This window comes from Nuphar pumila, chromosome 6 (assembly GCF_984573655.1).
Source record: "Nuphar pumila chromosome 6, dmNupPumi1.hap1.1, whole genome shotgun sequence".
NCBI lineage: Eukaryota > Viridiplantae > Streptophyta > Magnoliopsida > Nymphaeales > Nymphaeaceae > Nuphar > Nuphar pumila.
This window is the reverse complement of record NC_143254.1, coordinates 126,979,285-127,001,464: the sequence shown is the minus strand read 5'-3', so window position 1 is coordinate 127,001,464 and position 22,180 is coordinate 126,979,285. Positions and strand designations below refer to the sequence as shown.

At 36.1% G+C, this 22,180-nt stretch overlaps 2 protein-coding genes across 3 annotated transcripts; both read left to right on the top strand.

The window, feature by feature from the left end:
* Positions 1-1,048: 1,048 nt before the first annotated feature.
* On the top strand, positions 1,049-2,957 carry LOC149836120 (uncharacterized). The gene is made up of 2 exons (XM_090009706.1): positions 1,049-1,561; positions 2,430-2,957. Exons 1-2 carry the CDS (start codon positions 1,049-1,051, stop codon positions 2,955-2,957), a joined length of 1,041 nt encoding a protein of 346 aa, XP_089865832.1.
* A 12,369-nt stretch (positions 2,958-15,326) lies between these two features.
* Positions 15,327-20,517, top strand: LOC149836119 (DNA-directed RNA polymerases II, IV and V subunit 6A-like). 2 transcript variants are annotated; one of them, XM_090010793.1, is made up of 6 exons: positions 15,327-15,429; positions 19,179-19,212; positions 19,305-19,474; positions 19,588-19,639; positions 19,989-20,056; positions 20,151-20,517. In XM_090010793.1, exons 1-6 carry the CDS (start codon positions 15,395-15,397, stop codon positions 20,218-20,220), a joined length of 429 nt encoding a protein of 142 aa, XP_089866919.1. In that variant the 5' UTR covers positions 15,327-15,394; the 3' UTR covers positions 20,221-20,517. The 2 variants fall into 2 exon arrangements, 1 of the variants encoding a protein (XP_089866919.1); XR_016432677.1 differs by lacking the exon at positions 20,151-20,517 and having other exon boundaries at positions 19,588-19,841; positions 19,989-20,054.
* The last annotated feature ends 1,663 nt before the right edge of the window (positions 20,518-22,180 follow it).

The window sequence follows — 22,180 nt, the reverse complement described above, 5'->3', positions numbered from 1 at the left end:
TACTATTTTTTTAATCTGGTGTAAAAGTTGGAGCCAAACCTTAGCCAAATTTTGATTTTTGTTCATATTTGAATCTAGGAATGGCTGATTTGATTTCTGTTCATATTCGAATCTAGGAATGACTGAAATTACAGATGGTATGGGCCAATGAGTTCATATATAGAATTAGAACAGTATGGTATAAACAGGTGAAAGCTTTCAACAAATTCATTTTTTTATTTGGGTCAGATATCATTCTTTAACAAAATTATATGTTAACAAACTTTAATATAAATTCTCATAAATTAAAGTGCTTATGAAATCATTATTCTTAAGGGGCAACATTTGGTCAGGTCGCCATTTTGTACAAATGAGTTTTTTTTCTATTTTTTTTCATTTGTTTAGTTTTTCCTACTAGTAAGCAATCCGCCAAAAGCAAATTTTCATGAATTTAACCTTACAGATATTATCTGCATGGCATGGACTTTTTAGAAAAACTTTCTTTTAAAAATTTTCTCATGTTTGAAACGGATGAAAAAGTTATAATATTTTCTTTCTTACCTTTACTTTTCCTACTACTTTCCCACTTCCAAACACCCTTACTAAAGTCCCTAGAGTTGGGATTTAGTAGGTCATGGTTTGAGTGGGGCTGGCCTGATGTCCACCCCTATCAACCAACCAATACCATTTGCTTTACAAAAGATCAGAACAAGAAAATCAGAGTGTACCTCCAACCGAGTCTTACCTTCTAAGCAATAGTGAGTCAGACCCATAGGCCCCATGGGCCAAACCAGGCCGAGCCAAGCACCGGCAGACCCATTCTCTAGTGAACAAGGGCAATCTGGACAATAACATTTGCAACGGCTAAATTTTGGCAATTTTTTTAAAAAAATAATAAAATAAATCATGCCCTACCATAACGGTCATATAGCCGTTAATTCGACAAAATAGAACCCAAAACACCTTGAACGTTCCCTTCTCTCTTTAATAACAGGCATCCGCGTCCTATTCTCTCATCTACTAAGCACTTCCTCTCCTATTCCTCTCTCTCTCTCTCTCAGAGCGTTCAATGGAGACTCCATCTTCTGCAAGACGCATGACAAGATCTCAGACTGCGGCTCTGATGAATAGCTCGTCGAAATTCACCAAGGGAGATGGTGGATGCTCGAGATCAAGAAGCCACAGAGCCGATCGGCTGGCCCTTCTTGACATCACCAACGATTCGCCCATCGTCGGAGTCACGACCGGTGCCAATGAAAGCAAGACGCCGGCATCGAAAAGTAAGACGATCCCCAGAGTCGGCCCCGTCAACACGCCCTGCTCAGGCGAGACGCTTCTCCGGTGCCAAGTGAAATCCCTGTTGCAGAGGGTCGAGGAAGAATCCGAGTTTCCTAAGCTCGACCGGCATCAGCAGAAACTCTGCTTGGCCGGGAAGGGGCTGATTTCGCCGGCGGAATTGTTGGCGCCGACGCCTGTGAACACCCCCGAGATCTTCGAGAATCCGACATTGGAGAACAAGTCCTTGCAGAATGGAGAAATGATGGGTCTTTCTTTGATCGCTTCTGAGTTTCAGATTCCTGAGGTAATCTTTCCCTGCTCTGTTTGATTCTTGATTGGGGTTTAAAATTTTGGTTTCTGGGTTTCCATTCAAGAATATATATATATTCTTGAATGCAGTTTTCTCCATCTCTTGCCTAATACTTGTATTCATATTCATATTATTAGGATTTTATGTAATATTTCTTCGGGTACGATTTGTTTCTTGGCATCTGTTTTCTTGCTAGGATCTGTCTTGGCATTTGTTCTTCCATTGGAATTGTTTTCTGGCAATCTTCATCTTCTTGTCTTGGCATCTGATCCATTACCAGGATCTGTGTTTAACAATTTAGGTTGTGTTCTCATATTTACTGTAGTTCTGAAAACTATTTTGTTTTCTATTAATTTTATATTCTCTTAAGATTGGGGATTTATGGTTTAGGGATTTGGGGCTTTTATGATTTAAGAGCTAGAATTGTTCTTATTAGTAACCTTTTTTGGATATTTTTCCTTGCATTTTGTTCATTTACTTGGAGCTTTTTATTCAACATTTTGGTGATTGTTCTTGGTTTCTGGACTTGTATTTTGCTCACTTTCCCCTTTTTTTGGTATTGGGGTTTAAATTTATGTAATGTAGTTCTTAAAATTATTTTGTTTTCTATTGATTTTATGCAATCTTAAAGTTGAGGATTTATGAATTAGGAGTTGAGAACTAGAATTCTTCTTATTAGTAACCTTTTTGGGATTCTTCCTTGCAATTTTTTATTTACTTGGAGCATATGTTCAACGCTTTGGTGATTGTTCTTGGTCGTTGGCTCTGTGTTCTGGGACTTGCATTTTTTGTCATTTTTTCCTGCTCTTTTGGTATTGGGGTAACGTAATTCTGAAGTAATTTTTGGGTTTTACCGCTAAAGGTATTTGGTGGCCTGAATGTGGATAACGTGAAGCCAAGTGAGAGCCCAATAACTAGAGCCTTAACGTTCGATTCACCTGAAAAATCAGCAGCTGTTGATTCTACCCCCTCCTTGTCTTACCAAGAGAGCTGCATTCAAGAAAAGACTAGTACAGATGATGATGATTCTGAATGGCCTGTTCACGTAAACGTAAGCTCGCTGCGTTCTAGAAAGGCAGATGAGGAAGACGACGATGACTTGAAGGAAGAAGATGAAGACAAAGATGATGAAGACTACAAGGACAGCAATGGGGAGATTGTTGATGATTTATGTGATGAGTTATGCAGGGGGCTGAGTAAGATATGTGTGCAGGAGAGAGAGGGGCTTCCTCGGTTCGAAGGAAAGCACACTAGATTCATTTACAACAGTGATGATGAGATAGAAGAGGAGGTTACAGTGGCGGGTTCTTCTTCTCCTAATGTGCTGCATTTGAAGGGCCTACCGACTCCAAAAGGAAAACACCTGCGCTTTCCTGATGAAGAAGAATGAATTATTTGTGGAAGGGCATTGGAGTGCCATCTTGACACTATTCTGTGGGAATTTTGCAACTCTCTCTCTCTCTCTCTCTGCAGTTTTTTTGTAGTTTCCAGGTTGGTGGCTGTTCTATTTCTACAAATCTGATTTTTATTTGGAAGGCATTTTTTGGTTTTTTTTTCTCTTCATAAGGATATATTTTTTGGCCAACTCTGAAGATGGGGGCATTATGAAGTTTGAAGTGTGTAATGTTGATTTGTCTTGGAAACAATTTGTTTCATTGTGCAATTGACGACGACCTCAAAGAAGATTGAATGGTGTTGTTTTCCTATGTTGTACTCTGGTTTTATGGTGTCCCCTTTTCCCCGAGCTTTTTCTGTGACAAATTTTAGTCTGCTTGCTATCTAACAAAAAAAAAAGAAAAAGCCATTTTATCGTTAGCTAGCGTGTTTCTTGGCTATCTATCAAAAAAAAAGAAAAAGAAAAAGCCATTTTATCGTTAGCTAGCGTGTTTATTGCCATTTCTCTAGATGAACACCACACCCATCCATCTCAAAAAAATGCCAGGATGGATGGCTGTCAGGCAGGGCCCGCCCACCACCATGCAGAGCGCCAGCTACAGATAAAATGGCTACGTGGCCAGCGTGGTGGGTGTGAAGGCATTGAGTTGAAGACGCCAGATCAAACCCTGCTAGCAAGCAAGCACTTGGGGTTTTCCTCGCGGTGAGGAGGGTTCCTCATCATAAAAGAAAAAGACTCAAGGGGCCATAAACCCGCACATATTTCCGATGTCATCATTGGGGGATCAAGTGGCATTTTCCTATGAATTAGAGAGAAACATTGAACTTTTACCACGGGAGGCATTGAGTTGAAGATGCCGGATCAAACCCTGCTAGCAAGTACAAGGGTATGTCGTGGGACTCCACTTGGGGTTTCCTCACGGTGGAAAAAGACTCAAGGGGGCGTAAACCGGCACATATTTCCCATGTCATTGGGGATCAAGTGGCATTTTCCTATGAATTAGAGAGAAACATTGAACATGACGCAGTGGCGGAGCCAGAAGTTTTTTGGTTGGGTGGGCAGACTTCGGATCTTGGGGACAATTTGAAGGACAATCATGAATGGGGGGATAAGCCCAATTCTTTTTGCTTTATTTTTTTATTGTCCTCAAGGAAAAAAAAACACGAAGAGATGATTTCCCTCTTAATAACCTCATAAAATCTCAGAAAAAAAACATAAATTTCCAATTAAATTTACGTCGTAAAGCAACAAAAAACAAGATGGCCCTGCCACGAATTTAATTGGTACTCCAAAAAGATCTTAAAAGAACCAATCTTTAGGCCCAGAAATACCAGTTCTATCGAAAACCAAAATCATGAATCTTTTTAGGATAACCGAAAAGACAAACCCAAGAAGTATAAAAAAAAACACGAAACCTCTAAGAGAGCAAAAAAAGAGAGAAAAAGAAAGAAAGATGGAAAACAGAAATGATGAGTACACCTTAATATGGATTCCATCTCCACTGGCTGCCGCTTCGATTGTTGAATTCCATCCAAGCGTGGTTCTTGTAAAAGCAAGCACCTTTCCATTGGAAGAATGAGTTTGGGGAAGAGACGACACCCACAAAGGAAGGGAGCAAGTCGGCCGCACATATGAGAAGGACGATGCCGCAACAGCCAACATCAACAACAACAACCACGCAGGGAAGAAGGAAAAGAGAGAGAGATACTGACCTGCTTTTGAGCCTTCAACAGGCGGTCTTGCGTGATGGCGGTGATGCTTTTTTACGTCGGCACCAGTGGCAGAGCCAGGGGTGAGCATGGGTGAAGCAGCAGCACAAATGAAACAGTGAAAATAAAATGGAAAACCTCATTCCCTAATTTTTTGAAATCCTTACTCCTGACTCGGCTTAGTCGCAGTAGACTCGGGGTTGGGCACCGAGTTGAGTTTTTAATTCAAGGGTGGGCGACCACCCACCCCTGGCTCCGCCGCTGTTACCACGGGTACGTGAAGGCATTGGGTTGAAGACGCCTGATCAAACCAGCACATGTCGTGGGGCTTCACTTGGGATTTTTCTCGCGGTGAGGTTTCTCATCATAAAAGAAAAGGGGCCGTAAACCGGCACATATTTCCTATGAATTAGAGAGAAACACTGAACTTTACCACGCTAGTATTTTTGCTCCAGTCTGTTTTAGACAAATCATTCCATACAAGCATTTGCAAAGGAAGTAGCAAATGGCAAACATTTCATCCATGTGGTTCCTTGTACTACAGTATCTGGGGAAAATTTTAACCACATTAGGAAATGAAATTATGATTATTGCTTAGATTTAAATTTTTTTTTTTGCATGCCTTTTGATTGTCAGGGTGTAGGGGTGAAAACGGGTTGGATTTGGATTCAAATTAGAATTTAAAATGTAAATAGTAGATCCAAATTCGGATCCAGATCCAAGAGAGAGATCCAACTAGGTAAAGTTTAAAAATTGGGATTCCAAATGAAATTATAATTATTCTTTAGATTTGTTTTAGCTTTTTTTTCTTTTGCCCTTTTGATAGGTTGTACGGGTGAAAAGAGTTGGATTTGGGCTGGATCTGGATTCAAATTAGAATTGGAAATGTAGATCCAATGAGGTAAAGTTGAATCCGAAATACATGTGGTAATGGGTCTGAAAAAAACAGAACAAAAACAAATTATTACATGTAAAATTGCAATTTGGTCGAACTTTGATTCAGATCAATTCCATATCTGACTTAAAAATGCAAATCCGAATCTACCAGAATCTGAAAATGATCCGATTTACAGATCCTAATCTGATTCAAAATGCACATTTAGACCCAAATCTGAAAAAAAAAACATGTCATACTCAGATCGGATATCTGACCATACCCGATCCATTGCAGCCATGTCCGACTGTGATTAGTCGCTGAATTAAATCAAACCCGATATCCTTTGGCAAATTAAGGAATGACCACACCACTTGCAGCTGGGAGATTTGAAGCGAAATTTATAGTCATTGCCATGATTTTGAAAGACAAAGACAACATTTTAAGATGGAAATGGAAAACTACAAAATACAAAACCTACTAAATCAAACATGATAGTGGATTTTCGAACCCCATAGATTTGTTCAACACAATTGATTATCGACAAACACAACATATCATGATCATGCATTTTGGATGGAAAAAATGGTATTTGGAGCCTAAAAAATTTATGAAAATTATAAGTTGTTTATTTTTAAAATCTAATAAAAACCTATCCATACATCCAAATCAAATGTTCCAAGAAGTGATTCCTATAAAAATCAATGTTAGCAGTATCGGTGTGTATCGATCGGCGATAAGCATCATATTGGCAGAATTTCGATACGCTTTACCCTAAATCAGATATTTTTAAATAAATGCCAAAAAATACTAAAAATAAATTTTATTATTATTATTTTAATAATTTTAATGGTTTTAACATGTGTCATGCTATGGTTGACACCTAATATTTTTTATTATTTATTGATAGATACACGACAATTTAGCTGAGTATCGGGTATTGGCCGATACAACTGAATCGGTGGCCCAACGATTCAGGGACGATATCAATATTGACAACATTGATAAAAACAAGCATATAGTTCATATATGTACAGTCAGAATTAAAAAAAAAACATAAATTCATGAAAATATAGTATCATGTTTCATTTTGTAGGTTTTGTGTTTTGTAGGTTTTCATTTCCCTTAATATACAAACAAATAACGAAAAATGATCGTACTATATGGAAAAAATAATGTGTTTCCAAAAAATGCCCCACAATTTACCAAATCCATCAAATGGACAATCTCGTCAACAGAATCACATCTGAGGTTGTGATTTTCAAAAAAAGATTATGAAATTCCATTTTTTTTACAAAATCCATCACGAGTTTCACATAACTTGTGAAAATCATAAAATTTGCGAAAATCTAATAATTGTGAAATCATGAACAATTATCACATAAAGTATTGCGAAATTTCAAAATATTTTTAAAGGTTCGTACAAGTATAGTATAACAACAAAGCTATTGTTTTTCAAAAATTAGGTTTTTGGTAGTCTCCAACCAATGAGAAATTATGGTCATTTTACTAGGGCCAAGAATCGATAGTGAGAAGATCGATGATGTTTTATCTGCTAAAAATCATCGATGATGAGTTTTTTTCTAGTAAGGGCATCTTATGGTATGAGTGAGATAAGAAATAAAATCTGCAACTCATTCTCGTCATAGAGAACAAGAATGATGATGATGTATCTCCCCATCAACACAAAGTCGACGTATCTCACAATCAGTATTCGATCACATGGTATGGAAAGAATATGCAATATTCTTGAGGCATCCGCTTTAACGAATTGTGAGTTTTTTCAATAAGTGCATCTTATGGTATATAGAATCAATGGTGGGCATTTGCTCTATCTAACTGTGATAAATGGATAGATGTGTTTTCTCTTCATCAACACAACGTTTATGTATCTCACAGTCAGCGTTCGATCAATCAAAAGTCAATGTATCTTTGTTTTCTCCCTCATCAAATAGGCTCTGAGAAGTAGCAACATTCTTATAAAAGAATGACATGAATGCAATGTATTAGTGACTTCATTTTGTGAAAGAATGAAATGAATGCAATGTATAAGCGACTTTGCTTTATGAAAGAATATAATAAATGCAATGTATGAGAATCTTCATTTTGTTAAAGAATGTAATGAATGCAATGTTTAAGAATCTTCATTTTGTGAAAGAATGAAATAAATGTAATGTATGAGCGACTTCATTATGTGAAAGAATGACGCTTCATTTTTCAACCCCTTTTTTGCTTCTGGATGTCTTATTTTTGCAAAACCTGAATTTTGGCCCCCTCATATGAATGGTAGAGACGAATAAGAAATTTCGTAAGAAAAAAAAATTTGCAATGCTAGTGTGATGCTATTAAGAAGCATGTACCTTGTGAAATTCTTTTTTGATTCAAAAAAAATGAATTGAAATTCACATGTACTTTATGAAATTCATTTATGATTTAAAAAGAATGAATCAAGATTCACATGTACCTTATAAAATTTCTTCTTAATGCGTAAAGTCACCAATTATGAAATTCACATGTACCTTTACATAAACAACACATCAAAAACGCATATCAAACAAAAAACAAGATCAAACAACTTCACTCTCTATTATTTATACAATTCATTATCATAATTAAATCAATTGCCTATTATAAAAAAAATCAAACAACTTTATTCCTTGTTATATACATAATTCATTCTCCTCAAAAAACAAGAATAAAAAAACTTCATTACTTTATATACACAATTCACTCATAAACAAATGCATATATGATAAGATTCTTCATCAGCTTTCATTGCCGCAAGCGCAATAGTCGCCTTCATCAATTTTCATCCACAAGCGCAAGTGTATCATCCATCTTAGACTCTTCATTTTCACTGCCGCAAGCTAAACCTTCATTTTCTGGTTTGCCTAATCTCAAGTATTGCATATACAAAATGACATACTTGCAACATTCGTGTATCAAAATGAACAAACATGTACAAAGTGATTTAACAAATATGTACAAAAGTAATCACCAGTTTGATGAATTAGGAATGTATTGCACAATAGTGGTTGATCATTCTGCGTAAATATTGTAACCAATCCATACTGGAAAAAAAAATGTGACATAACATTAAACCAAATGAGTACTTGAACAAAAGAAACACAATATTGAAAAAACATTATGTAAACTACAAAGAAGCATGTCATAGACAACTCTTTAAATGCATCAAATACTCATACATTTCTTTCTAATTGTGTTTTCGCCTATTGTGGCCAAACTCGTAACATACACTGCACTTGTATGACACCACCTCCTTGTATTCTATTTTTTGTCTCTTCACTTTAGGTCGCCCTGCTTTCTTAATTGACATTGATGGTAAGACGACAATAAAGGCCGGAGGAATGACATGTGGGACATTATCGGTCATCATATGAAATAGATAAGTATAATATGCAACTTGATACGATTCACACTTGAGAGAGGTAAAAGCATCGAGAAAAAAATTGAGAATCTGTGAGAATGTCCATTTGGCGAATTTGATAAATTATAGAGCATTTTTGGAAATACATCATTTTTGTTGTACAATACGATCTTTTTTTTAATAAAAAAAGAAAACAATTTCATTTAGGTGCCAAACTTTTTCCCCTAATAGAAAACAGGTCACAAGTTCCTGAATTTCTAGTTTTCAACAAACTAACAAACATAGACCTACAATTACCCTATCAAGAAATTTAGAGATATCAGTTTAACATGATGTTCCTACTGGTCTATTTTCAGGAAACTTGTGGCATATTTGAGAAAATTCAAGAAAGTGACTCTTATTTTCAAAATTATGGGCAAAAGGTTGGCTCTTAATAGAATTTTCCCAAAATGAAAAGGAATACTAAAACATTAGAAAATGTTGTAAAATGGCACAAGTAATTCTAGTAATATGCACCCACAATGATGAAAACTATCAAGGTATGTTTGTCATCCAATTTCCTATGAAAATGAGTAGTTTGAAAAAAAAAAAAGATAAAATAAAAAATGATCTTAGTGTACGACAAAAATGACACATTTCCTGAAATGGCTTGAAACCTTTTAAGTTTGTCTGCTTTCTAAAATTGTAAATACTATTATTTTTAAGACCATTTTAGCCTTACACCTATCAGTTTCGGTACGAATTTCCTCCATATGTGAATTTTCTCGGTGTCCACCGAAAATGCCTTATTCACACATATTTTATGTGAATTTAGTAAATTTTTATGTGAGATAATACAACTATTTGCAAGGTTTCTTTGTTTGAGTTTAAAAAAAATCATAGTTTTTTATGTGCATTTTTAAATTTTTTATGCGAAGTAACTCTGGTATTTGTTATATTTCCTATGTTTTTTAGTTTGATTTTAAAAGAAATTTCGTAGATATTTTATGCAAATTTAGGAATTTTTCATGCGAAGTAACTCAGGTATTTGTAATATTTGCTATGTTTCTCGATTCGAGTTTAAAAGAAATTTCATAGATTTTTTATACGAAATAACTCAAGTATTTGCGATGTTTGGAGGTTCGAGTTTAAAAGAAAGTTCGCTTGTACTTATTTTATGTGAATTTCATAAATTTTTTATGTGAGGTAACTCAAGTATTTGCAAAGTTCGTAGGAAAGGGTTTGTAGCACATTCTTTCTTATCATAAGGGAATGGCTTGGGTTCTTCTCTTAAGTTACCTCACATAAAAAATATAATAATATTGTATAAAAAATCTATAAATTTATTTTTTAACTTGAACCGACAAATCTCGCAAATACTTGTGTTACCTCGCATAAATAATTTATAAAATTCACATAAAATAAATGTGAGAGAACTTTCTTTTAAACTCAAACCTTCAAACCTTGCAAATAGTTGAGTTATCTCGCATAAAAAATTTATGAAATTTACATAAAATAAGTGAGAGTGAACCTTCTTTTAAACTTGAACCTCCAAACATCGCAAATACCTTAATTGTTTCATATAAAAAAATTATAAATTCGCATAAAAACCTATGAATTTTGTTTTAAACTTGAACCAAGAAACATAGCAAATATCGCAAATACTTGAGTTACTTCGCATAAAAAAATAAAAAATGCACATAAAAAAACTGCAAAATTTCTTTTAAACTCGAACCGAGAAACCTCACAAATATTTAAGTTACCTCGCATAAAAAATTTACTAAATTAATATAAATATGCATGGCAAAGGCGTTTCCAGTGGAGACGAAAGAAATTCACAAATAGAAGAAATTTGCACCTAAAACTATAGGTGCAAAAGCGAAAATAGTCCTAAAAATAGCAATATTTATGATTTTTGACAGCAGACAAATTTAAAAAGTTTCCAGGCATTTCAGGCAACATGTCAATTTTGTACACTACACTCATTTTTCCAAGATAAAATTCAAATAATTTTAAGAGAATATTTTCTTTTTGGTCCTCCTTTGAAAAATAATTCATTTCCAAATGATCCGGTCAACTCGTTCAAGCTTGTGATTAGGGTTGTGCATAAAGAGCTCATTAAAACTAGTGAAATCGGCAAGCTGAACACAAGCAACAAGTGCTCATGTTAGGCTTGGCTTGTCTCATACGGTGCTAAATATAGTTTATATTTATTATATATCTATAGTGCAGATGGTTAAAGCCTTTGGCAGCAATATGTTAAAAGTTCAAATTTTATTGCCTACAAATTTGAACCAAATATATTTATTTTATAAATGAGCCTGTTTGAGTTTGGCTAGTAAGTTTAGAGTTCAAATTCTAATATTTTCAGTTTCCGAAAACCTATTTCTTTTTTTTAAACAAACTAGCTCGAATTCGACTCCGCTTGCCACAAGAACAAACTGGGCTTGGACACCCTTTAGTTTTGTTTACCAGCCCTACTTGTGATAGGCTAGGCTCGGGCTTGATCCTAAGCTCATACTTAGCAAAAAGAGTTTTGCCCTTTTGGGCTCAAAAAGTGGATGTGAGGCTGTCAACTCATCGGGTCTAGGGCCAGGTCCTTGTCTGACCCTTATCCAAATTCTTAGGTATGGCATAAACCATTAAAACCCCCAAAAAAATGGCTGACTTTGAGAATTTATTATTTTTTTGTTTACACGGAGAAACCACTCCCAAGATCAGAGACCTAGCCGCATTGGCTCTGCCTGCAGTACTTATGGTCACTGTCCTGGCAGCATAAAACTTTCTGAGCTTACCCCTTGCCTTCAGGGAGTCACCACGCTTCAACTTGTGTAAAAGGTGACACCCATGAGATTTGAACCTAGACTGCCTGCCTAGCTGCCTAGGCCCCATCCCACTAGGCCAAACCCCTTTGGGGCGTATTTAAATCTGAAGGTTCGAATCTGGATATGAATAGCATGTAAGGACTTCCGTATCCAGTAAAAGTTCTATGATCCGAGTTGGATATCCGATCAAACCGAGTACAATAGGCTACCATTCATAAAAAAATCAGTATTGTCGCGCAACCGTGCCCTCTCATTTCCTAACTTTTATGTCACAATGACACGTGATTTAAAATTGTCATGGGTGACATGAATCGGACACTAAGACACGCTATCAAGACTTTGAAACATATGAATATTAATTTAATATTTTTAATAATACATAAATAAAAACATATTATACTAAAAAAATAGGTTGTTTAAAAAACCAAGATGCAATATCTTATTTTGCAAAAGAATTTCAATCTTGCATGTCAAACTCAAGTCTTGTGTCGTGTCAGGTGGTACCCGAATCTTTGTGATATTGGATAGCTACTATGCCAACGAGCTGTTATTTGGCATTGATGTCAAATTTGTGCTTATTACACTTTTCCAGTAATTCGTCTCAGGTTCGACTTCCATTGGGTCTGCCGGTGTGGGTTCCGTGAGGGCTTGCATGCTGGCAACCCCACTTGAGGTTTACTGCACAAGGAGGACAGGCCAGGGTTACTGCTTACATGTGGAAAACTTGTTTTCTGAGAAACCTTTTTTGAAACCGGAAACCATCAGTTTCCAAAACTTATGAAAAAGTTCTAAAAACCGGAAAACCCGTTTCCCATAGAGTGAGAAACTTGTTTCACATGACACGGGAAACCTATTTACTTTATATGGGAAATATGTTTCTGTATATTTTTTGCCAGTTTTTCTTAAATAATTTTTTTCAATGAAAAATCAAGATATATATGTTATTCAAAAATTTAATTAATTTTTTAGTTATAATCATATATTTTATAAAAAAATATTAGTTTTTACTATTTATCATAATATTAGTAATAAGTAAAGTTTATGTAAACTTATTGTGAGCATTTGCACTTTTGTTCCGCACACACAATAACTGAAAATTGGTGGAGTATGAATTGAGATTTTTATGGGTTTTTCATTTTATTTTTTTCTTAAGTTTCACTATACCAATGTGATCGAGATGTTTGGTTTTATAGAAATAGACTCTTGGATAATCCTATTATGATGTATAAGAAATATCTTTTAAGGCTTGAAAATCAATGGCTCATAATTTTTGTAAATATTTAAGCATCCAAAAAATCACATTTTTTTATAGAATAACTAGAGCCTTAACGTTCACATGAACTTTAGAATGTATAGTTTCTTATTCTTTTATACAACACGTTTCTTGTTTTGGTCTCCCTTCCTGACAACTTTGAGGCAGGCCCATTAAGTGACCCGGTTTGGTTTGAGGGTTCCTTGTCATTAAAAGATACACTTCTCAATAATTAATAAATGGGTATGGGAACATAAAATAATGAATGTGGTTGGATATGAGTGGTCTCTTATTTGACCCAGCAAATGTTTAAATCCAAATCCGACTATGGGTTATCTGGTTAGATTTGGGATAACCAAATGGATCAGATGCTTGACCTGTTGACAGCCCTATTCGTGTGACAAGCATTTTAACGTCTATTAGAAATGCACTTTCAGCCATATCATCATAGTAAACGGACCCGATACTCTTTCACTGGATAGCCCACTATGCCAACGAGCTATTATTTGGCATTGATGTAAAAAAATGTGCATATTACACTTTCCAGTAATTAATTCGTCTCAGGTTCGACTCCCACTGGGTGTGTGGGTGCCTTTAACTGGTGGGTTCAGTAAAAGCTCGAGTGTTGGTGACCTCACCTGAGGTTTACCTCATAAGGGGGCAAGCTCATTAAGTTACCCAGCGAGGGTTCCTTGTCATCAAAAAATACACTTCTCAGTAATTAATAATGGGTATGGGAAGACCCAAGGGGTTTGTCCTAATAGGATGGGGCCTAGAATGTTTGACAGTGAGTCTAGGTTCAAATCCCATGGGCGTCATCCTCCTGCATAAGCCAAAGCTTGGCGAGTGTGGTTGAAAGCAGTGTTGTGAGAGGCGTACGCCTCAGTACCTGAAGCGTCCGCCTCAGAGGCAAGGCACACGCTCAAGGTACTGAGGCGTGCTGTGATGCGCAAATTGCCCCTCATCAACCTCCAAAATCCCCTCCTTCATCCCCAAGTCTTCCTCCTCCGCCCGATTCGTCGGCTGTGCTAACCCCAAGTGCCGGTGGATCCACCGCCACGTGCCGGCCAACTGCTCCTCCGCCGCTCCCTACCTCCCCTCCCACCACTTCACTTTCATACCAGTTGTGAGAGGCGTACGCCTCAGAGGCGAAGCGCAGGCTCAACGCCTCGCTTCGCCTCATCGCATTTAACAACCTTGGTTGAAAGATAAGCCCTCAGAGCTTTACGCCGACATGGACAGAGATGGCAGGCTGAGCCAGCAGGGTTAGGTCTTTATGCCTGGGGAGGTTTCTTTGAGTAAAAATAAAAATAAAAATAAAATAAATGGGTATGGAAACATAAAATAATGAATGTGGTTGGATATGAGCGCTATCATATTTGACCTAGCAACTGTCTAAATCCAAACCCGACTATGAGTTATCTGGTTAGATTTGAGATAACCAAATGGTTCGGATACTTGACCTGTTGACAGGCCTATTCGTGTGACAAGCATTTTAACGTCTATTAGAAATGCACCTTCAGCCGGATCTTTATTACAGTAAACGGACCCGAAGCTCTTTCACTGGATTTGGATTGATAAGGTTAAGATCCATTTGAGTCATAGATTTTACACTTAAAAACAAAGTCAAAAGCGTGGCTCACCTTGTGAAATATGGCTAATTAAACGTGATCTACTCAATAGCTATTATTTTGCTGTTAAAAATGTGATACTGTAAAATATTGCTTATTTTGAAAATATCGCATTTTTAATGTGCTAATATCATGCAAAAAATTGCATTCTAAACATACGTTTAGATTATGTATATGTTTTATATTTTTTGTGCAGATATTTTTCTGAAAATACCCTCCCTCGCCAAGTTTTTTCCAAGGACGAGATGTGTTACTATGCTTAAAAACTAAACCCAAGGGATTTGGGGTAGTGGGATGAGGCCTAGACTGTTTGACAGACAGTGTAGGTTCAAATCCCATGAGTGTCACCATGAAAAGATCAAGTGCAATATGATTGCATAAATATTTGTGCAATCATATTGCACCTGACATGAACAGAGACCGTAGTAATGTAGGCTAAGATCGAGCGGCTAAGTCTATGCACCTGGGTGGTTTCTTCGAGTAATTTTTTTATTTCTGATATTGAATTTTAAAAATCGCTAGTTAAATTTAAAACGATTCGAATTCGAGTCGTTCAGGTTTTTTAGAAAACCGATTCGATTCAGAAACCGATTTTGACAGCATTTGGTAATTATCTCGTACCCAAGGGTACTCTCGTGACAGCCATATATTTAGTGCATTTGCAGACCCTCCTCGTTCGGCTTTCTTCATCCTTTTGGGCGCGGGCGCGCGCGCGCGAGAGAGAGAGAGAGAGAGAGAGAGAGAGAGAGAGAGAGAGAGATTTCCATCCGAAAATGGCAGACGAAGACTACAACGACATGGATAGAGGGTAATTTTCCTCTACTTTCTTAGGATTTTTTATACCCCACCACATCTTGGTAGATTATTTCTTCTGATCGTTTTCTGCCAAATCCTGCGAAATTTTGCTGTATGTTCTTTTCATCGTTTTCTTCTCACTTTGTTGGTTGCAATTTTGTAGGGCATGCATGAATAAATTTGTTTTTTTCTTATATGGTTTTCACTATGATGGTTTTCTTGGTGGATTTTGTACTGATACCATGCGTATTGGGGTTTGGTTTTTTGAATGATCGAGGGATTTCAAAATACGGTGAGGTTGTGGAATTCATTTGAGCGTTCGTTTTGTCTCTCTGTTTCATAAATGATATTTTTGTTTCTCCTTTCCTTTTCTTTTAACAATTGGATGAAGATTTCGTGGTCTATTTGGATGGTTTTGTGGTTTCTGGGTGCGAATATATGTTCTTAAAATCAATTGCATTTGGGGAAAATGATGGCTGATTAGTTTAGGTTGGTTTTTAGTAGCCCAAATGGGGTTTCCTCGTTCACACATATGTGTTGTACTAAATTGATTTTGGATGAACTATTTGGTCTAGTTTATCGGCTCTTTTAGCGACAAGATAACTGGATCCTTCACCTTCCTTTAGCTAGGAGATTCCTTGTCATAAAAAAACCAATTTAAAGAGGTGTGATCCTTTGTCATGTTATATAGGGATCTGCAAAGCAAGAGGTGATGGTTGTGGTTGGTCTTCAGGAGGTGTGACATTTTGCATTCAAATCATTTTGAAAAGTTTTGGAACAAGAACATGTACTATCATATTTTAGAAGTACGTTCCATAATAATATTAATAAACTCAAATCAAATCTTCTTCTTCTATTTTCTTCTATATTATATTAATTATTGTTCCCAATTCATATTCATCACCAGTTATTATTTATTTTTGAAACACAAACCAAAATAAGGATACAAAAAAGAAAGAACATTCTTTTTTATTATTCTCGCTCTTCCTTGCCTATTTCAAATCTAACCCAAGGAGTTACAATTGAATTGGCCAAATGATATAATTAATCAAATTATTGGTTAGTACTAAGGGTTAAGTAGTTATTAGCTTTTGATATGGATCATGAGATCCACAAATAACTTGACCCAACAAGATCTAATTATTTTATCCGAAATCATTTACTAATTTAAATTTCATTTGAAACTGATTGATTTTCTTCCACCAGAACTTGTGGGAAATTCTATGATACTTGTAACCTCCCATAGAGGTGAAGTAAGAGGTTACTTAAATTGCCTTAATCAAGTTCAAGTAATGGATCATTGAACAAAAGTCTTATTTGAATCATTTTGAGCAGTGTTGTGGAAAGCGTTGAGGCGTAGCAAGGCGCTCCACCAAAAACCGAAGCAAGGCGTAAAGCGTAAGCCTCAAATTTTTTTTTGAAAACTTTAAAAAAATTATAAAAAATATCTAAAAATACAAATAAATAAAAAAATGCTTTATTGATGAAATAACAACCGATAAGAAATAGAAAATCTCAAATAAGTACTAAAAAATATGAGATTAACATATAAAAGTAACTAAAAACTGATTATATAACTGGAAAATATATGAGATTAACCAAAAAAAGTTAAAATATACTAAGAAACTGATTACATAACTGAAATAACTGGAAAATACATGAGATTAACCAACAAAAGTTAAAATATATGAGATTATTCTAAAAAATATGTGATTAACATATAAAAGTAACTAAAAAAATGATTACATAACTGAAAATATATGAGATTAACCAACAAAAGATAAAATATACTAAGAAACCGATTACATAACTGGAAAATACATGAGATTAACAAAAAAAAGTTAAAATATATGAGATTATTCTAAAAAATATGAGATTAACATATAAAAGTAACTAAAAAATTGATTACATAACTGGAAAATATATGAGATTAACCAAAAAAAGTTAAAATATACTAAGAAATTGATTACATAACTGGAGAATATATAAGATTAACCTACAAAAATTAAAATATATGAGATTATTCTAAAAAATGTGAGATTAACATATAAAAGTAACTAAAAACTGATTACATAACTGGAAAATATATGAGATTAACCAACAAAAGTTAAAATATACTAAGAAACTGATTACATAACTTAAATAACTGAAAAATATATGAGATTAACCAACATAAGTTAAAATATATGAAATTATTCTAAAAAATATGAGATTAACATATAAAAGTAACTAAAAAGCTGATTACATAACTGAAAAATATATGAGATTAACCAACAAAAGTTCAAATATATTAAGAAACTAATTACATGACTAAAATAATTGAAAAATATATGAGATTAACCAACAAAAATTAAAATATAGTAATATACTAAGAAACTTATTACATAACTGAAATAACTGCAAAATATATGAGATTAACCTACAAAAACTTTGTTGATTATGTCTCAGAAATCTTGTTGTAAAAAAAAAGAATATTTTGCGCCTCAGGCTTGCGCCTTGAGGCATAGAGGGCCGCACCTTTTGCGCCTCAAGGCACGTTTTTTATAACACTGTATGTTCCCTTTCCTTTTTTTTTCTTCTTCCTGTCTTTGTCATTCTTCTCTTTTTTTTCCTTTTTTTTCTTCTTCTTGTTTCTCTCTCTCTCTCGGTCTTCATGTTTTTGCTATAGTTTAGGTTTTTCAGTTATATATATATATATAATTGATAATCTTGTGTTTCAGTTATGTGTTTCATTTATATATAATTATGTATATTTTAGTGTGTGTGATTCATATGTAATTTGTTTGACTATTTCTGTGTTATATTTCTAGTTGACTGTTTCTGAGTTATATAACTTATATTTTTGGTTTGACTGTTTTTTGAGTTATATTTCTGGTTGACTGTTTCTGAGTTATATAACTTATATTTTTGCATGACCATTTTTTAGTTATGTTTTCGAGTTATATAACATAGATCTTATAATTTGATAAATTAAGAAAAATATAATTACATTTTCGCTTTCCTTTTGATTCCTATTCGCTTTCGACTCGAATCCTAGTGCTTCCTTCTTAGTTCCCCCTTCGAATCCTAGTTCGCTTCCTAGGTCACTTCTAGTTAGCTTTTCTTCTCGCTTCTGAGACAATTTGTGGTTCGCTTCTAAGTTGTCCTATGCTTCCTACTTCCTAAAATTTTAGAAGTGCCTCACTTCCCAAATCACTTCTCACTCCCGCTTCCTCGATTGACAACTCTGGGTAGCACACTGAATAGTAAAGCTCATATTACACTTCTTAACAAGGGAGCACCACAGGGAAGAAGCCAGCAGGTCAAGGAGGAACTCACAGCGTCGGTAGCCTATCCACAAAATGGATTAGGGCGTGAGAACAAATTAATATGAAATTTTTTATGTGAAAATTGTTTCTGTCTTGAAATGGAGAAATTTTCAATATGAAAAGCAAAGACAGTTTTTTTTCCCAAAAAAAGAGAGCAGTTTAAAAAAGATTTTCATATCAGAAATTCTCTCATCTAGAACCATCAAAAAGTTCTCTTTTTCTTTCCTATCCACATTTTTCATATCATTTTCACACTTCCAACGCGCATTTAGATTTCTGTGCCAGACAGGGAATAACTAAAAGCTAAAAACAACTAGTGGGAACTTTGTCTTAGTCCTGATTCTGGAGAAATGCGCTCAAGCAGCTTTTAACTACATTGTGTGTTTATAGTGAGTTCTTTTGCCCTTTTGTCTGTCATATTTGTTTTCTTGTCCTAACCACATGGTTGTTGCAGATATGAGGAAGAGCCTCCAGAGCCTGAGCTTGAGGTAAGGAGCATGAAGCATTGACTAATTGGCTGTAATATCCTTCATTTGACTGGAATGAATAAAATGTGTATGAAGTATGAACCTATATACAGGAAGGAGCTGAAGAGGAAGTAGAGAACAATGATGAGATTCAAGATACTTTTGTTGGAACTGAAACAGAAACAAAAGAAGAGGAACCAGTTGAGCGACCTCGGAAGACATCAAAGTACATGACAAAGTATGAGCGTGCCCGGATCTTGGGTACACGTGCCCTGCAAATCAGGTTTATGTTCATCTTGTATATAATTCATTCATAAAACATTTTTTGTCGATGAAAGTTTTATTTGAAGGCTCTACATCTGTTCTTTTTTTTAAGGCTCTACATTTGTTGTGCAGTATGAACGCTCCTGTCATGGTAGAGTTGAATGGTGAAACAGATCCATTAGAGGTGCTGTGGACAGCGAGTGTTCTCTTGAAAACTAGCTTAATTTGTAGATTCTATTGGACTTTTTTGATGCAGTGTTATGTATGATTTGTCTAAGGCCTATTGTCAAAAGCACCCGTTGAGCTTTCCAGCATGAGCTCCCAAAAGTAAATGCATTAATGATACAAACTAGTCTTCCTCAATGGAAGTCAAATATTGTTGTTGGGTTAGTATTGTATTTTTGCAGCACTTACCATTTCCGATGTTTTCTTAAGATATTCTGACACAATGGCTAATTTCCAATTTTATGAGAATATTTTGCTTCTTTCATATTGCCACCAAACAAATACTGATTGTTGTTTGTGTGGTGAAGATTGCTATGAAGGAGCTTCGGGAGCGCAAGATACCATTCACAATCCGCCGTTACCTGCCTGATGGAAGGTTAACCTTTGGACTACCATACCTGCTATTTTATAAGAGTTGTCCTATATAGATGGTTGACTAAACTTGCTAAAATGGTATGAAATGTTGGCAGCTACGAGGATTGGGGAGTTGATGAACTGATTGTAGAAGACTCATGGAAGCGGCAGGTGGGAGGGGACTAGAAATACCTTTGCTTTAGAAGGCCAATGCCATTTCTTATGCGTCTATGAGGACTGTTCTTTTCCTACTTTTAGGACGTTGTACTAGAACAAGAAAGATAAGTACTTGTATAGGCAAACAGTAGGTTTGATATTCTGAAGATGTCTTTTAGGTTCATTCTCATTCTTCTTAGGAAGGATAATTTTGCTGTCTGTGCGGTCCTTGAAGAGATTGGGTTTTATATATCCGCATTTCATGACTTGTACAAAATAACTTGAACTCTATTACACTGTACTACTATTCCAAACAGGGTGCGGTACTATGGGCCTTGTACCATGCTGGGTATGAGTCTTGTCCTGCCCTTTTATACATGTGTTGACCAAATTTTGCTGGTTTATACAAAGCAACCATGTTTGACATCCGGCTTTTATGTTAAACTTAACTTGGTCATTAGTTTGTTTGCTGGGTCAAGTTGGGTCTGGGTCTTGGTCCAGGTTTGGCGTGGCCGAAGCAAGCCTTAGACAGTCCTGCAAGATTTCTGTTTGGTTGCCCTATGATCCTATTTTCTAAGCCTGGCCTGTTGATGTCTTTAAGGTACATATGCTTTTTCCAAATCAAATGTGATCCGCAGTTGTATGAATCAGAATTGCTAGGGGATTCTGATTGTGGTGCAAATGATAAAACACCTCTTGTTTGCAAAAAAATGAGTAGTTTTCTCAAGCCTCGTTCTCTCACGTTTGTTTTGACATGAAGATGACAGAGCCAATGGGAATCATTCTCTCATTTGTGTGAAAATGATTCTCATGAGAGTTGAATAAACGTGCCTGAAAGTCTGGATCACCTGGTACATTAACAAAGGCTAGAATCACTCTGGGTTGCCGAAATTAACTCTCCAAGAAAGAAAAAGCATCCCCAACAATGGCCATCCTTGTTTCAATTTGCCAATGAATCAAGGTGCTCCTGTCTTTCCTGGCGCATGTTTTGCTGCTCCAAGAGGGTGTTCGCTTCATGCACCTGCCTGTTGCTTGTGAAACCCTACGGGGTGGGTGTGGTTGTGTGACTTCTTTTTCATATCAAATGTGCGATTTTGTACGTCGTTACCAACTGGGCCTTACTGGTGGAGGGTTCGTTTCAGTCCATGGAAAAGAGGTGCACTGTGTTGCTGCTCTCTCTCTCTCTCTCTCCGGTTATCAATCTTATGGCGTTTAATGTTAGAACCAACATGGCAATCAGATGCATGGTGCTTGGCTCCTCGGTTCCTCGTCCTTTCCCTGTATCGCATTATGTCTCTGAGGTTTTTTCTTCTACCAAATCTTTTGGTTTTCCGTCAGACTCGGTCTCCTTCATTAGTCCAGCACAGGGTCAGCAGCATCCTATTCCACAACCCCTGGGTGTCACAGTTGTCGATGCAGCTAAGTTGTTGGATATCTCTCTTTCATCTTCACAGCTGCAAGTGATAGCTGTTGATATGGATTTTACGATTTCAGATATTTTCTGCGATTATTGGGGACTCTCTCTGCAACTCTGGTGGAGCAGTTTGCGAGCAGTTGGGCATTTTCGATGGTCACTTGAGGTCATCTGTCAGTGCTGGTGGTCAGCGAAGAAGAAGGAGGCCTTCGTTAATTGTTTCGGCTACCGATGCTAGGTCCCCAAGAAGGTCATCTCGGTGCCACCAACCACGGGTTTTTCCAGATTTTGTTCCATGAGGACTGTTTGTTGGAATGTTAGGGGCTTAAATTGTCCCACTAAACGCCTGTTTCTGGCTAATTGGGTTAGGGAGCAAAAGCCCGACCTTCTTGCTTTATGTGAAACTAAAATGGAGGTCATCTCGCTCGTGGTCGTTTCTAGCATCTGGCAGGGAGCTGACTATTTCTATAAGCCAGCGGTAAATCATGCAGGCGGTATCCTTATCTTGGGAAAGCAGTCTTTAAATTTATCGCAGCTGGATGTGGGTCTTTTCTCTTTGTCTGTTGCTTTCAATTT